This window comes from Streptopelia decaocto, assembly GCF_964273445.1.
Source record: "Streptopelia decaocto genome assembly, chromosome: Z".
Classification (NCBI taxonomy): Eukaryota; Metazoa; Chordata; class Aves; order Columbiformes; family Columbidae; genus Streptopelia; species Streptopelia decaocto.
Genome location: NC_138657.1, coordinates 17,681,062 through 17,695,230, shown reverse-complemented (window position 1 = coordinate 17,695,230; position 14,169 = coordinate 17,681,062). Strand labels below are relative to the sequence as shown.

Genomic DNA, 14,169 nt, shown 5'->3' with positions numbered 1-14,169 from the left:
AAAAAAAAAAAAAAAAAAAAGGTAAAGTGCAAGATCTTTAGAAACACATAAAAATTTGTTCGGACTGGTTTAGTTCTCCATGAGGGGTGAATTTACAATAAATCTACATGAATGTACAGTTCATTTACCAATCTCTAATTACATTAATTCTTACTCAGTCTTGTCCTGGGCCACTTATGGCTCATGTAGGAACGATGTGGCCAGTTGTGTCTACCCATGCTCCAAGTGGTTACATGGCTTCTAGGCTGGGGCTGACCTGCATCTGGCTGGCTGGGAGCATAGGCTCAGTGGCCATCTGATGTGACTGCATGGCTTCTGGAGAAGACATGGCTTACATCCAGCCAGGCAGGAGAGCGGGCAGGGGGATGTGTAAACTAGCACACCCATCCAGGCAGACAAGTCCTGAGGTGCCAGACACTGACAACATGCAGCAGATCTACAGAATGAGTTGTCCGGCCTACGGGGCTGTGATCCATGTACAACTTCTGTATCGGATGGGCGCACTGAACTGCTAACTTCCACCTGGAAGTTACTCTCCCCCGTCCCAGTGGACATGACAGATATCTCAATACTGATATTCCTGTACATGATGGCAACAAATCCAAGAAGGATCATTTAAAAATCAACAAGGAGTGAAATCCACATTTGTTGGAGGGCTGAAGCAGGACTCTTCTCCACAGCTGAGTGCAAACCACTCCAATTGCTAATCTCAAAATCACTTTCTGCAGGTGTGTTTCCAGGTGCAAGATCTTGCATGAGACTTCCCAGAAACAGCAGAAAACCAAGAATCATCTTCTCAAAGGAACTAACCATGCTTCTTTCCCAGTTAGTTGTGTCATAGTTATTTACAAGAGGTAAAATGGTTTCCAAGAATACAAGTGAATGTGATTTTTCTCTTTATATGTAGCTCCCAGGACAACTATGTTTCTTACACAAGTGCATTTAAGAAATATGGGATCCTAAGATAAAAATCTGTATCTCGCCCTAGCTAATTTCAGAAACCTTCTGATTTCAGTGGGCCAGTTGGATGAAAAGGGATTATTCCTTTGTTTTAAATTAAATAACTCCATCTGATACAGACTCATATTTGATTCAGAACTTCAGTTATATGGATCACAAGATACTATTTTAAGCAATTTTTTACTGCTGAAAGAAAAATAATTAAAAAACGTTGTATATCCCCATTTTCGAAAAATATGCAATGAAGTAAAAGACAACTAGAGAAATAATCCCTTAAAAAACACCAAAACATTACGAAAATTTCTAAGCAACTATTTTTTACAGTACTTGGATTAATCACATGTTTAATGTACCGCTTTGTGGACCTTTGTATCCACACATAACAGTACCATGAGTGACAGTGACCATAAACTACTTCAGAGTAGCGTATGTGGAAATTACGTTACGTTCATTGCCATTACAAACATCAAATGACATCTAGATAAGCTGCTTTGTCACCCACTGTGCTTTATGCTTCATGAAGATTACGTAGACAGCCACCTCAATTGAACAAATAAGCACAGACACAAAGAGCCTGTCTGCATTACAAGAAAGCAGTAGCTTCCAGTAAAATACTTAGTTTAAAAATGCACAGAGCCTTGCTGAAAGATTTTTCTATGTCTACATGTGGTTCTTGAGAAGATCATCCTCATATGACACTTTATCACACTCTTACAGCATTCACCCTACAGATTCGACAGATGGTGTCTTCTGCAGAGGGAAGCTGGCTTTTTTTTTTTTTAGTGGAAAACAGGAAATACTTGCAGGACTCCAATGGTATTTTGTACTGACAGGACCAACTCTCTTTTTTAATTCCAATGAAGGCAGTGCAGAAAATTTACAATCTGACCCACAATCCTACTCAATTGCTACTGGAAATCCCTTCCAAAAATCATGTCCAATACTGGTCCTGCTCAGATGTGATGGTGTCACAAAGAGTTGGCTACTTAACCTGAAGTTGCATTCTTATCTTACTTACTATGCTGCCAACTGCTGTTGTCCTGAAAACACTAAGCTGGAATAGGATCTTGATCATAACACCAGTTTCTGTATTAATTATTAATTTATGCTTCATAAGGATTATCCAGACAGCAGCATCAATTGAATAAATGAGCACAGGCGTACAGGCAAGTGGAACAGGCTTCAATGCCAACAACTCATTGTAGAATTCAGGCAGTTTGCAGGACCAGATCCCTGGTAAAGTCATTCAGAGCTTTGACTGAAGAAAACAGAAATTTAATTTTGACTTCTAGGTGGACAGTGTTAAGAAACACTCATGGATCCCACACTGAAACTGTTATGCACAATAAAGAACACTTTATGCTGGGAAATTTGCTGTCATTGTAAAATGCGAGTGTCCTAACTAGTGGTGTGCATCTTTGGTGCCATTGAGCCTGGACAGCTTATGGACACCCAGTCCCCAGCATGCAGCAGCTCTCGGCTGGTCTCTCAGCACCACAGCTCAAGATTTTCAAACTCCTCTCACATGGGGCAAGGGACCATGCTTCTCCCTCCATCCCGTTCCTCTGTTTACTCTTACCAGCACAGCTGTCACCTTATAATCACAGAGCACATTGGTGCACATATCCTGAAACAGTTTACCCTAGCACTTATGCCTTGGTAAGTATAACCAGCTTTCACAGTGAGCCTCCACGGAAAGCACCACACATCTGAAATCTCTCCTACTACCTCTGGAGCTGAGCTGCCACTGATCACAGAGCTATTCAGCCACTGGAATAATGATCTGCCTAGCAGATGCAAGGCAGTGGGGGGCATGAGGTGTCTCATTCCTGAGGGTAAAAAATTACTTTTAATACCTTGCAAGATAAATTTGTTGACGGGGCAAGCAGACACAGGCAATAAATGAGTCAGATATATTTTAATGCAGTATACAAATGCCATTACAGGATACCAACCCTTAGCCCTACACACAAAAATTCTTCCTTCAAGCTGTTGATGCCAGCTTTAGATTGAAATATTCCCAGTGTGTAGGGCTTTGGATCGGTTACTCTTTGCTCCCTCCCTGCCCTCAGCAGGGCAGTGGTCTCTGCTGCTGCTGCTCTCACTTGCAGAGAGCACTACTGTGTCCTTACAGCTCTGAAGGTCAGGCTTTTTCCTTTCCAGTGTGGGTGTTATGCCATGCTGGTCATGAAGTCTTCAGGAAAGAAAAAAAAAAAAAAAAAAGAAGATAAAAAGAAAGAAAAAGGAGTAATGTACTGAACAGAGATGAGATTCTTGCCTTTCCTTGGTTTCTTGTTTTGAAAAGTCAAACCAGCAAATCTGGGCATCTTTGTGTATGGTAAGCAGCCATATACACAGAGCTATCAAGATCCTGCACCTGCTGTGTTAGATCACTCTGTCCTATTCTGCTGACTTGGGAAAGGATTGCTTGGGTCATACCGAAAGTCTGTTTTGAGCACTGTCATCAGAAATAAAAAGCATTTTATGACTCCTCTGAAACGGGTTATACTGTGGAGTCAGCTCTGTATTTTGGGACACCAGTTTCATTTGAGCTCAGAATTTGGGTTACAGATTTGCTTTTGCAAGATTGCCATTCTTGTCAGTAGAGGGCATGGTAGGTACGTATATACCTATCCTTCCATTGTGTACACCCGTAGAAACAAATGCTAAGAGGTGGGTAGCACTATTGTTAAGACAGGTAAGGATCCTGGAGCAATGAAGGATCTTAAATACACAGACAAATTTCTTCTCACAATGAGAGAAGCTCACACTAAAAAGCACTATGCAGCAAGAGACGTTGCAAATGTATGGTTAAGATCATAATACTGATTCTGAATGTAGCTAGGACTTAATATTCTAAGACAAGACATGAGTAGCAGACATTGTAACTCCTAGTTTTCTTGCTGTGTTTATTAGTATCTCACTTTTACCTTCAAGATATTACATAATATTAACATTTTAGTAGTTTTTAATATGTATTTTTTACTGTTTTCTCTACCATTGTTTTCTGTCGAGTCCTTACTCTCTAACCAGATACTGTTATATACAAACACATATAATAGGAAAACAGTAAAGGACAAAGGGGGTGAGTGAGAAGCAAAGAGCATGGAGCACAGAAAAACAGACAAGACAAAATGTGCTGAGCCTTCTGTTACACAGCTGCGAGTATGACATTGCCATTGTGAGTGCAATACAAATACAAAACAATGCTGAAGAAATGTGCTGAAATTTCATGAACTCTAACTGCACAAAGACTCAAACAAACAACAATTATCTGAAATAATTTCTTAATACTCATTCCAGTCCTCCCATTTTTTTAAAATCATCCAAACTACAGGAAAGATGAACATTTTGTTCCTTTCTCCCCCCTATTTTTTTTTTTTTCTGGGTTTGGACCTTCTCTCAGGACTTCAGTAAAAGAGTATTGCATTTTCATTTCGTGCTGGGCTTCTTTAGACATTCACACTTTCAGCAATACTGAAAAAAATTAATGTAGGTTTCCTGCAGCTCCACTATATTTAAGTTGTTAGTTTCTCCTACCTAATTTCAAGATTTATAAGAGCAAATATGAACTGCCCCAGCTTTGTACGTCAGCTGAAGATCTCTTTCAGCAATGGCTATATGTAGCTGTGAAGGTCCTTGCACTCCAAGTAATGGTGAAACATAGTCTGTAAAATATATATCCACTTCAGCAATTAAGCTGCCACTTCACAATTACTTCTATTTTTTGGATGAAATACTATGCAGAAGCAAACTAGCCTTTTTCTTCTGGCATGAAAAGGCAAATTCACAATGATAACAGCATCTGAAAGCCATTGGTACTACTGTTGGTATTGCTGCATTAGTAAAAATGGTGTGTTCACATAGTAGTTGCATGATCTCTCTGCATGCTGTGTTGCTGTTATATAAGAAAGAATATCCCCATTCTGGTCTTTGCATGTGAATGCAATGAAAATCTGCACCAGTTACAAAATGGCCAGGCAGTGTGGCCCCTTCAGTGACAGAGCCAAAGTTTTTGGAATCTCGAGAGTTTTGCAAGATGTAATAAACCACCATTAACATCCTGCTGATTGCCTTTACAGACCTGTGATGCAGAGGATCAAAACACTGATGAACTCCCTGGCTTTGCTGAAATCGCATCATATAAATCCACTCATATGAAGACAAGTGCAAGCTCTTCCCTGCCTGTGACTCATGCGCTCGCTGTATGCTTTCCATTCAGGAGTTTCAGCAGATTATCAGAAAAATCACGTACCAGGGTGTGTGCGGGGCAGTGCCTCCACAAAGTTAATATTAGCATTCCCCTTAGAAGATGAGAGCTTTAAGAACTGACCACGCTGTGTGTCTGTGTATACTACTACAGAGAATGAGAAGTCTGCGGGTATATACCATAGGCATAGGAGAAGCAGTAGCTTTCACTGTTTCCGTGCGTGTGCAGCATCTCCAGTAATGAGCGTCGAGGATGCTCTGCAGCAGACAAAGAAAAGCTCAGCGCAGCTGGACCCATTCCTTCACGTGTGACTGCACTGTCCAGCAAGTCATTCTTCAGCTCTGAGATCCACCCTTTGTATCCATTTCTTTCTCTCTTTTAAAATTGAGGGAGAGGAAATTTAAAAATCCATGGGTTATTCTCATAGAAGCTTTCTATTGTGGTTTTTTTTTTTTCTGTTTGATTTTGTTATTTTTTAAAAAATATATATGCATTATTTTTTTTCCCTTGTCGCGAGAAACAGCATTTGCCACTAGATGGAGACAGGACACTGGATCACTTTGTCCTCCAGAAGGACGCTGACAATCAGGAACAAAAAATAAAGTCCAAACATGAGAAAGCCCAGGATTTTATTCATCCTCCACTTGCAGAAAGCGATGGAGAGGATGACAAAGAGCAGCATGATGAAGAGGAGGACAATTGCACAGAACAGACCGTTGCTGCTGACTGTCACTGGTGCAAAGCTGTTAATCACAGCATACAGGAGCCACGGAAGAGGAAGGCTGTTGAGAAACAGAAAATAAATTTGAAACATGGCAGAGGTATAGAAATGGGCACTAGAAACTTTCTGGAGGCACTTCAAAATACGGCCAGAGGGTCCCTGCATAAAGTGAGCTATGAAACTCTTCTAATGCGTACATAAACCTGTCAGCCTGCTCTTGGTTCTCGGGGTGAACAAATGTGATCTAGGCTCCCCTCTCTTCCACCAGGTATGTTGGTGAATTATATTTCTCTTGGCTGGCAAATCACCTGGCACCCTGTCTGTGAGCAGGGAGAACCCTTTCATTTGTTTCTGGATATCAGACCATCTATGGAAGAATCTACTTCCACCCTCTCTCCAAGTGCCCGCATTACAGGAGCGTGTTTGCCTAAGGACATGTCCTTGCCATGAAGAACCAGCACTCTGCAAGGCACTGATCCCAAATTTTGGCTCTTAGAACCGTTGATCCAGATTTACTTTATAAACCTGTGTTAAAATGTGAACTTCAACTGAACTCCAGCTTAATTTCTATTTCTGTATTTGCTGTCATTGCATTTCTCATCTCTGATGCCACAGAATGAGGCAACATCCCTCTGGAAGATGTCAAGCTGAAATAAATATTTAAGCCACTGATCGGAGCTTAGCAGGCTTAGAAAGCATGAAGAGAGCTGTCAGAAGCTCACAATATTCAAACTTTGAATAAGCAGCTCAAAAGAGAATAATTTATTACAGCCTCAGTACTAACTAAGCCAGCCTACAGCTCAGCTGTGTCATTTCTGTTGTAAACACACCAGGTTCATCAGACCGATACAGGACAACAACATTTCCATCAGCAGGAAGACTAAAAATTCCAAGAAAAGTAAGAAAACATTCCAAAAGATAGAAGTTTTGCAATGCATCCTACGTGCTCTAAGTTGAGGCACATAGTAGTGAACAACATTTTCACGTTTTGCAGGTCTGCTGCTTACAGATGCTATTTCAAACGCTTCATGCTTCTAGATTAATAGAAAAAAGTGGCCCAGTTTTTCTGCTGTGTCCAAAGGTACTGCCATTAGCTAACATGGATTAAAAAAGCCATTTACTATCACTCTAACTTCAGAATCCCTTTTTGTACCTGTGCAGTTGCTGGTATATTTTCAGCAGTGAAAACCACGATCTGTTCTACGACGATGACTAGACCTGCTCTTTTGTGTGTTTTATAGCAAGAAACAACCAAAGATGGATAAACTGAGAGTACCAACATGATTCTCAGTGCTCCTGTACTGTGTTGAAGATGAGAATATGGGAATAAAGGCAAAGTTTGTCTCTACATTTCCTGCACATTTTTGAAACCCTGAGGCACAGATTACTACATTTCTTGACCTGATCTAACTTGGTCTGAAAAAGTCAAAGAGGAATTTGAATTCCAACTACATGTCACACATCATTATCCTACAGCTGCCATGAAGCACTAAAGTGTAAGTAGCACATCTGGGCGTAATCTTACGTTACTTCACATTGTCAGAGCTATACAAAGGGTCCTTTGTGTTAACAGAGAATTGGTTTGTAATTTGGGACTTGCCAGGTATAAAAAAAATTGCATGTCAACAACAGCCTAAATGAGCTACGCAAGATGACATTCTGGTTTTATTACAGCAAACACGCTGAATACTTCAGAAGCACTGAATTGTTCCCCATCCTCATTTATAAAGAAAGCTCTAGTAGAAGCACAATGAGTGCTAACACAAAAAAACAACAGCAACCTGACAAAATCGTAAAAGACTTCAGGAATTCCTTCTTGGAGAAATACTCTTGCATACTTTTTTAAGTGCAATTCGCTTACCTGGGCAGATATGCAACATACCAAAGAGAGAATTAAGCAACAAATTCACAACAGTTCTGTCATGCAACTCTCTACAAACTTCTGAGCACTTGAAATAGAAACACCCATTGCATATTTGCATCACTCTCCTTTTTAAACATCAAGGGCAGAAAATTGCTGTAGGCAACACCTTGGCAAAACCACAGCAACATGCTAAGAACAAAGGACTTGTTAAAATAGACACAATATTCTTGCTGTAGGACTTACCCCACTGTGATGTCAAATATGTTGCTTCCAACAGAGCTGGATACAGCCATGTCCCCCAGACCTTTGCGTGCTACAATAACACTGGTAATAAGGTCAGGAATGGATGTGCCAGCAGCTAAAATAGTCAATCCCATGATTTCTTCACTAATACCAATGGTCTCTCCAACCTAAAAGGGTATAAGCAAAAACAGAAAAAAAAAATGTCCTGTGGTGAAGAAATGCTTTCTGCTGTAAAACTGTTTAACCAGGAATATTATCCTGGAATTTGTTGACTAGTTTGGAGAATACAGGCAAGATTGGATAATTACTTGCTTTCACAAATTTCCACATGTTTCAGAAGAAAGAGAAGATTGTTAAATAGAATCAGTAGGTATTGATGGCTCTGATGTTACTGGAATGATCAAGTCCTGTGGTCAGGACAACCACAAGCTCTCTGAACTACCTTCCATTTACTGAGTAGTGTTTACTTCTTCCACGGTCACAGTTCCTAAAACAAAACGCTACTCGGCATGAAATAGATGAGGAACGCTGATTCTAAATGATCTCTCACAGTGCAAAACACAATGCAGAGCTTGTATTTTGTACCAGTATCACCTCCTTACCTGATGTGCCCACCAGACCATTAAGTAAGAAAAAAATGCAATCCAGCTGATTGAGCCAAAAAATGTGATAGGGAAAAATTTTCTCGATCTCTGAAACAGAAACAAAGAGAAACAGTGAACACCCATGTTGAAGGCTCATGTGCTCTACTGTGACATGCTTCTCAGAATGAGAGTGGCCTCTCATTTTTTCTGATCATCTGTTCTGACAAACCATTCTGATCATCATCAGATGATCAATATAAATGTTAAGAATGTTAAGAAATGGACTCCCCACAGTTACTTATGCCTCATTCTTCCAACAGCTTCAGTTGCAAAATAACACCTCCTGATCACTTGTACAACAAATGGCAAGTTTTGGGTCATCATTTGTATAATATTCTGTTATGCCTCAGTTTGCATATGTTTTTAGCTGGATGGTGGTTTGGCTTCTAAAATTTATTAATAACTTTGTGCTTATTCAGAAAAAATGCTTTCAAATTGCTAAAACAGGTACGTGTACCATTTACACATCAGTAACTTTGTGCAACACATTTCACAGTCAAAGGCTGCCATACAACAGAACTAAAAAAAAAAAAACCACATCCAAAATTTATTAGGGCATCTACTTCTCTTGGGAAAACAACCCACTTTCTCAATTAGAATGCAAGATACATTAAGCACATATTTGCCATGCTTTGTTTTGTGTAGAAGCTTGTTATAAAAACATAGAACACACTCCAAAGCCTTTCAGTGAATTAAAAAAACTGTATAACACCAAAGTAACCTCATTCTAATTCTCAGAGTCTCCCTTATTAGTGGCAAATGTTGAGAAGATAGCGTTCTTGCAGCCAGTGAATGGGTTATATTCAGATTAAGGATTTATTTTGGTTTCTGTTCTTTCTAGACTTTTACATCATCCATAGTTCCTATTGGCTGGCTAGATCTATATCACAATGAGATCAAGTTAAATACTAAAGTAAGGAAACATGACTGCAGTACTGTACCAGGCAATTGCTATCTAAATCAAATTAGTGTTTAAAATGAAATTTGTACTGTGAATGAATGCTGCTAGTCTTGAATGAAACCACATTCTTTATGGGCATTGACCTTCTGAACACAGATCTTCACCTCAGATGACTCATGATGTGCCACTAGCAGAGTTCTACAAATATTCATGAATAACCAGTAGGCATGCTTGTCGAAGTATGTTATATCACTTTGAATACTTGTTGCAGCTGCTGCTTGATCCTGCACTACCTCTTCCTGTTAAATTCTCATTAATTCCACTTCAACCTTTTGCTCTGCATGGGCCTCCGGATTTTTTGGGCAGTGCATCTTACTCACTCCCCTCTCTGCTGCAGGATGTGTCCCTGCTGCATCAGGAGACCCACTAGCCTGTGAGTCATTCCCAGCTGCTGTGGGAGGAGATACGACTGCAGGACCTTTCACAAACATGACTTTTAGAAAGAAAATCCTATTTGGATTTTGTCAATTCAGCTTGCTCAAGGCATGATAAAACTCTCTTTTTTAGGACTTTACAAGAGTTGCAGAGCCAGCTTTTCTTGTATAACCGACACAAAAGACATTTATATGGGAAAGCCTCGTGTTTAGGAATTGATGATCATGGGTGGCTGAGGACTAAGAGGTGCTCAGTGAATTGCGCTGGTCAAGCGGGAATGACACTGTCTTTTGTCAGCTGAACCAGAGAAGCGCGAGGTTGGTCTGCAGCTCATTGAAATTGTGTAGACTCTTTCTGCTGATGCAAATGGAATGAGATCAGGTCATTACTGATGGGAAAAAGGTAAAGTCAGCAACAGCAATTGTACACACTCATCTACAGGACATGACAATTAAAAGGTCCATATGTGCTCTAGCAGCAGGTGCAACTGTAGGCTGTGCTACAGAATACTTGCTCCCTATAGGCACTCTGAATAATGCTAAATGCCCTCCTGAAACCTGAGCTCGTCAACACTGACTAACACAACCTACAAAACTTCACAACTAAATATATAGGAACACGCTTTAAAGATGGTACAGATTTAACAATGCAACTAATCCCGCCCATATAAAAATAAATAACTGAACTTTTGGAGTAAAGAAATCATTCCAGTAGGTGTTTTAAATGAATAATATTTAAGTATAGGCATAAATAGCCACAGTGGCACCTGGAACCATAATCTTCACAGAAATTCTATTCCTGTCACAAGCACTGTTTCTAGAACTGAACAAGCTATTTTGGTTGATCTGTTTCTTAACTCATTACAGAGCAGGGTTACTTTTTCAAAACAGAGTTCTAAATTTTTATCAAATCAGAAAATCTGATAATGAGCTTCTGATGTTTAGGCATACTCAGATAGACTTTTAAGTTTAAAATCAAAACCATATATGGACTGGGGGACAGAAGATCTTAGTCTGAAAAAGAACACAATTTGAAAGGAATGCAAAGATGGCTGTTAAATAGTGATTTCACACCAGTGGGAGCAGAACTGAGTCTGGGAGGGATAAATGAATCTAAACATCAATTTCATCAAAAAAAAACCCCAAAACTAAATAGCTAGCATTTCTTTTTCCCCATTCTTAGTAGCCAACACTTTCAACTTTCAGCATTTTTATCTTTCTTGTAAAAACTGGGATTTTCTGGCAATACATATGATGAATGCAGTTATGAAGCTGTAACATTGTTGCAAATGGTCAAAAATCTACATAGAGCACCTCATAGCAGTGCAATTTGAATAATTACTATATAATGCTCAAGACATAAGCATATATTACTTTATACAAAACTAATACAGCAAGAGCTATACTAGCCAGTCATTGCTCTCTGTCAATGAGATTTTATATACTAAATGTTTTTTTGCAAAGTAATGAGACATTGCCTATCTGAATCAGACACCCACAGAATTCAGAAGGCTAAGAATTACAAATCAGTGACTTTGCAGCATGTATATTCCTAGCCTGTCTTAGCCAATCCTCTCCCAGTAAAATTAACTGATAAGCAGCAGTTCAAGATTAAGGGTCAGTTAATAGGCTTAACAGTTTAATTATCTATTTTAAAAGGGGAAACATTTAAACTCAAAAAGGGCAAAATTTAAAGCTTGTACATATTACAGGTGATGAAACCAAGAAAGGACTCCACAGATTCTGCTATATTATTTGCATATAGATGAAATTTTTAAAACGCAGTAATGAGAGTCCTGATTCTTTTTTGGATGCTGGCTTTTATTTCCAAAGTATGATAATAATCATGCTTATTTTGTAACTAATGATAGCATTCTTTTGAGATTTATCTCATTGCAACTTCCTAGGTCTTGGAAATACAGAGAGCTGCCAATTCCAAGCATTTTCCTAGAACAATTAGTCAGAAACAGCAGATGGCAATTCTTGCCTCCACCTTTTCTGGTAGCTGTTGTGATGGTTGCCTTGTAAAGAGAGAGAGCCCATTTTATTACCAGTTGGTTCTGTTGTGGTCATGGTAACAGACAAATGAGAAAAGCCACAGTTCATTCAGTCTGTATACTATTTTCTTTCAACAAAAAAGAAAGAATTTTGCAGTTTCACTGTAGATTGGTTGGATTGGTACTGTTTCTGTCTATCAGCAACCTTAGGGACATTTTCTTGGTACGTTTCTGCATTGATTTCATGCCAATGTCTGAAAAACAGGACTTTAAGTAGCAAGAAAGATCCAGCTATGAAGATTTTTCTTCTTCTTCCTGAAAGATATTCAGTGTTTAAAAATTTGCAAAGTAACTGACTTAATTTTAGTCAGTATTATTACCAACATCTTTACCTTTAACCTGAATGAATCATATGTTTGTCTCATACATAAATTTATCTGCATTGCAAGCTTTGATTTTCCTTTCATACTTGACAGTGCTTAAATCTGATTACTCAGAACCTGCTCCTGTAACTGGATCTGTGCAGGAACATCTTGTCCTTGTCCCCTTGGTAACAGTGCAGCTCTGCATGGCAACAAGAGTTCCTGTAAGCTCTACCTCTGTGTTGGAAATGGGAATTTGCAGTTACAATGAACAGCCACATATGGGTCCAGTGACAGCAGGACTAGAGCCCTCATAGCCATTTTTCTGACTTGTAACACAAAGGGATGGACAGTGCAATATGGCTTCAACAAAGGAGGTGCTGTTCAATACCTGCCACTGGGCCACCTTGGTCACATCATTTTCCTTTCAGATTTTCAATATCCCTTACTGCAGGAGGTGGACAGTTACCATTTTGGGCTTTACAGAGCCACTAGGGAAATGAGTTATTAGTACAGTAAAACCATCTGTTATTGTTCGAAATACCTGAAAAATAATCAGGTACAAAATTCCCAGTGGGTACATCTACCTCTGGTGTACTGTCAGTAATATTACGGATGTTAGAGTAAGGATATTAGTATATACTTGTTTAATGTGAGCGGGTATTATTATGGCACTAAGCACACATAAAACATGTCAGCTATTGAATCAGCTGATGAGTAAGTTGAACTAATGCATAATCTATTCCAAGTATATAAAAATCTGCATATCTCTACACCAGAGCATAATAAGGCAGCAAAGACTTTGCTAGCTTTATAACCAGAGACCTTGTATATGAAACAATTTTCCTAGAGCTTCTGGGTCCCATGGAGCTAAATATAATTTAGTATAGTGCAAATAAATGCAGTCAAATAATCTTTGTTATGTGGAGATAGTTTAGAAAAGAGACTCTAGCAGTAAAAGATAACTCATTTTTGAAAAGTGGACACTCACAGAGGATGTTAAAAGTTCCATATGGTCTCTCAAATCAGCATATAGCACACAAGTGTTCATTTTATGTATCTGCATGCTAATCTGAGCATCTTGATGTAGAATTTGTGTTTCTGACTAAAATTACTACAATTGTAAATAAAGCCCCTGATGGTAAGTCTACCTACAAATCTATTTAAGTATTATTTTAGGTTTGTTTTAACTTTTGCCTCACAGATTTCATGGAAAGTAGTTTTCTGATGCACATGCTGAGCTATGCTATTGGGTTTTGTTTTTGTTAGGAAGGGAATAGCAGGGATGGCATGCAGACATAAGTGAGAATATTTCAGAGACAAACACACTAATGAACTGCCCTTGAAAAGTTAGATGGTTTATGCAACCATCTGGTTAATTCTTTGACAGCAATGTTCAAAGTAAGCAGCTTGTCATGCTGATACAGCCTGTTACCTCTCCTGTTATTACTACACGAAATTAAAAACTGCATTTATTTTACTTCTGTAAAAAAAGCTACTTGTTTCAGTGAGTTAAATTTCTAAACTCTGTTCGCCATTGATACATCTGGCATATACAACTGTGCTTATCTTTTGTGTTACAGCAGGGTATTTTAGCTGTAGGACATCAGCACACCAATCCTGTTGTGAACAAGTGTTAATGATCACACACACCACACATAGTTCCACAAAACTTCTTGAGATATTCGCTTTCTAGAACCAGTATTGTAACAACTGTTCTGTTTTCTAAAGTACAGAATATTGGATAAGCCTACATATCTATCGATGTTGACTTCAGATTTTCAAAATACAAAATAATGCACATAACTTATTTCTTAGCGGTACTTGCTCATT

The 14,169-nt window shown here is 39.0% G+C and overlaps 1 protein-coding gene across 3 annotated transcripts in view; it reads right to left on the bottom strand.

Annotated features, from left to right (window-relative positions):
- Nucleotides 1–3,080: 3,080 nt before the first annotated feature.
- SLC24A2 (solute carrier family 24 member 2) overlaps nucleotides 3,081–14,169 on the bottom strand; it is a 110,601-nt gene continuing 99,512 nt past the window's right edge. For 2 of the 3 annotated variants that reach the window (XM_082074865.1, XM_082074867.1), the window contains 4 exons: nucleotides 8,601–8,690; nucleotides 7,999–8,165; nucleotides 5,045–5,952; nucleotides 3,081–3,154 (listed from right to left, as the gene is read on the bottom strand). In XM_082074865.1, coding sequence (XP_081930991.1) covers nucleotides 5,703–5,952; nucleotides 7,999–8,165; nucleotides 8,601–8,690 — 507 coding nt within the window. In that variant the 3' untranslated portion in view covers nucleotides 3,081–3,154; nucleotides 5,045–5,702. The remainder of the gene's footprint in view (nucleotides 3,155–5,044; nucleotides 5,953–7,998; nucleotides 8,166–8,600; nucleotides 8,691–14,169) is intronic. The other variant, XM_082074866.1, reaches the window with a different exon arrangement.